The sequence below is a fragment of the Cupressus sempervirens genome, chromosome 4 (genome assembly GCF_028749045.1).
Source record: "Cupressus sempervirens isolate cs-2001-9-10 chromosome 4, ASM2874904v1, whole genome shotgun sequence".
In the NCBI taxonomy this organism is placed as follows: Eukaryota; Viridiplantae; Streptophyta; class Pinopsida; order Cupressales; family Cupressaceae; genus Cupressus; species Cupressus sempervirens.
Window position 1 is genome coordinate 746,319,601 of NC_143121.1, and position 1,725 is coordinate 746,321,325.

A 1,725-nucleotide genomic window follows, 5' to 3' on the forward strand; every position below is an offset into this window, starting at 1 on the left:
GAAATAACCTTCGCAGCATTCCATGCAAGCAAAATATGATTGCAATTTACAATGTGTTTGCGATGAACATTGAAATCCATTTCATTGTGATGAGTGCAAACAACTCTGTATACAACAACAATAATGAACACTATGGTACCTTCAAATCTCCTACTGTAGAATCATAATCACAAACCCCAAGTGAAATAAATGCCATCCAATGATTACCAAGCCTTCCCATGTACTAACAATAACTGTTTCCTTACAATCCATGACATGAACGTCTACTCCAATGTCCAGACACCCCAAAACCAGCTCAGCTCAAATACAAGGGAGCGTCCACTTCATTATTTCAGCATATATATCATTTCATCATTACAACAACAAACCCTGAAAAAAAATAGAGTTGCCCTTTCCATGGCATTCATTCCAAGGTATTATAAAGTATATGAAAACTGGGTATTCATCATCTTCTTATTCTAAGAATGGCTAGTTCTAGTGGAGCCGGGAAAACTACAGAGACATTAGCAGTTAAGAAGCAGGGAAAACTTAAGATTGGGAATAGGAAGAGAAGAGGGAAAAATTTGCAGGTGGGTGGTGAAAGTTACAAGGTATTCATTTACAGGGTGATGAAGCAAGTGCATCCAGATATTGGAATAACAAGCAATGCAATGGGTATCATGAACAGCTTTGTGAATGATCTCTTTGAGAGGTTGGTAATGGAGGCTTCCAAGTTGGCTCGTTATAACAAGAAGAGCACCATCACTGGCAGGGAGATTCAGACTGCTGTCAGGCTCCTTCTGCCTGGAGAGCTGGCTAAACATGCTGTTTCTGAAGGAACTAAGGCTGTCATAAATTCATTGGCTCCCATGTCAATGCCTAGGATGGAGAGGATTAAGTTTGTTTTTCTTGCATGACCTTACATTTATAGAGTATATATGTTGTGTAAATAGCTAAGATGTGTGTACAAATTATCATCTGAACTCATGGAATTTGTATATTTTGGGTGGTCTATAGTTGGGATTTAGGTAAGGTTTGCTGATACAGAAAATTGTGATAGGAAGAATAAGCTTTTGGTTTCAATAGCTTTATGTAGAAATAGAATTTCCCAATTATAAGATATATGTACAAGTTGAAGAAATATAATTTCACAAGAGATCTATAAGATAATGTACAAGTTATCTTTTCAAGTTATGGAATGTTGTCTAATAATTATAATTTGGGTAAAGATATACTGATGACGAAAACTGTGATAGACCAAAGAAGTTTTTTTTTCCGTTTCAGTAGCTCTGGGTAGAAACAGGATTTCTTGAGAGATTCCTGAGATGTATGTACATATTGTCTTTTGAACTTATGGAATGTTGTCTTTTTGGGTAGTCAATAGTTAGAATTTAGGTCATATATATTGATGAAAGAAAACAGTGATAGACCAAAGAATGTTTTTTTTACAATAACTTTGTAGTACCTTGTAATTTAACTTAGAAAAGACGTTTTCTGAGGCTTTTCAGGTATGAGATATAGAATTTCAAATAGCTAGCTCTCATTGTGTTGCACGACTGGAAATGTATGATTTGGCTTGGACTTTGAAAGATATGAAATTGTGCTCTTGTTTTTCTCTAGGTGGTTATATTTACTGTGTCTGATTACTGATGGCAATTTGATAAAAAATTCTATAAATGGTTCTATTGGGTTCTATTGGGTTTTAAACAAAGTTTGATTGGTTAAGATTTTTCTTAACGGATTTCT

At 35.1% G+C, this 1,725-nt stretch overlaps 1 protein-coding gene across 1 annotated transcript; it reads left to right on the top strand.

Annotated features, from left to right (window-relative positions):
- Positions 1 to 464: 464 nt before the first annotated feature.
- LOC149563513 (uncharacterized) lies at positions 465 to 896 on the top strand. The gene has a single exon (XM_089828210.1). The coding sequence runs from the start codon at positions 465 to 467 to the stop codon at positions 894 to 896; it is 432 nt and encodes a 143-aa protein (XP_089684336.1).
- Positions 897 to 1,725: the final 829 nt, after the last annotated feature.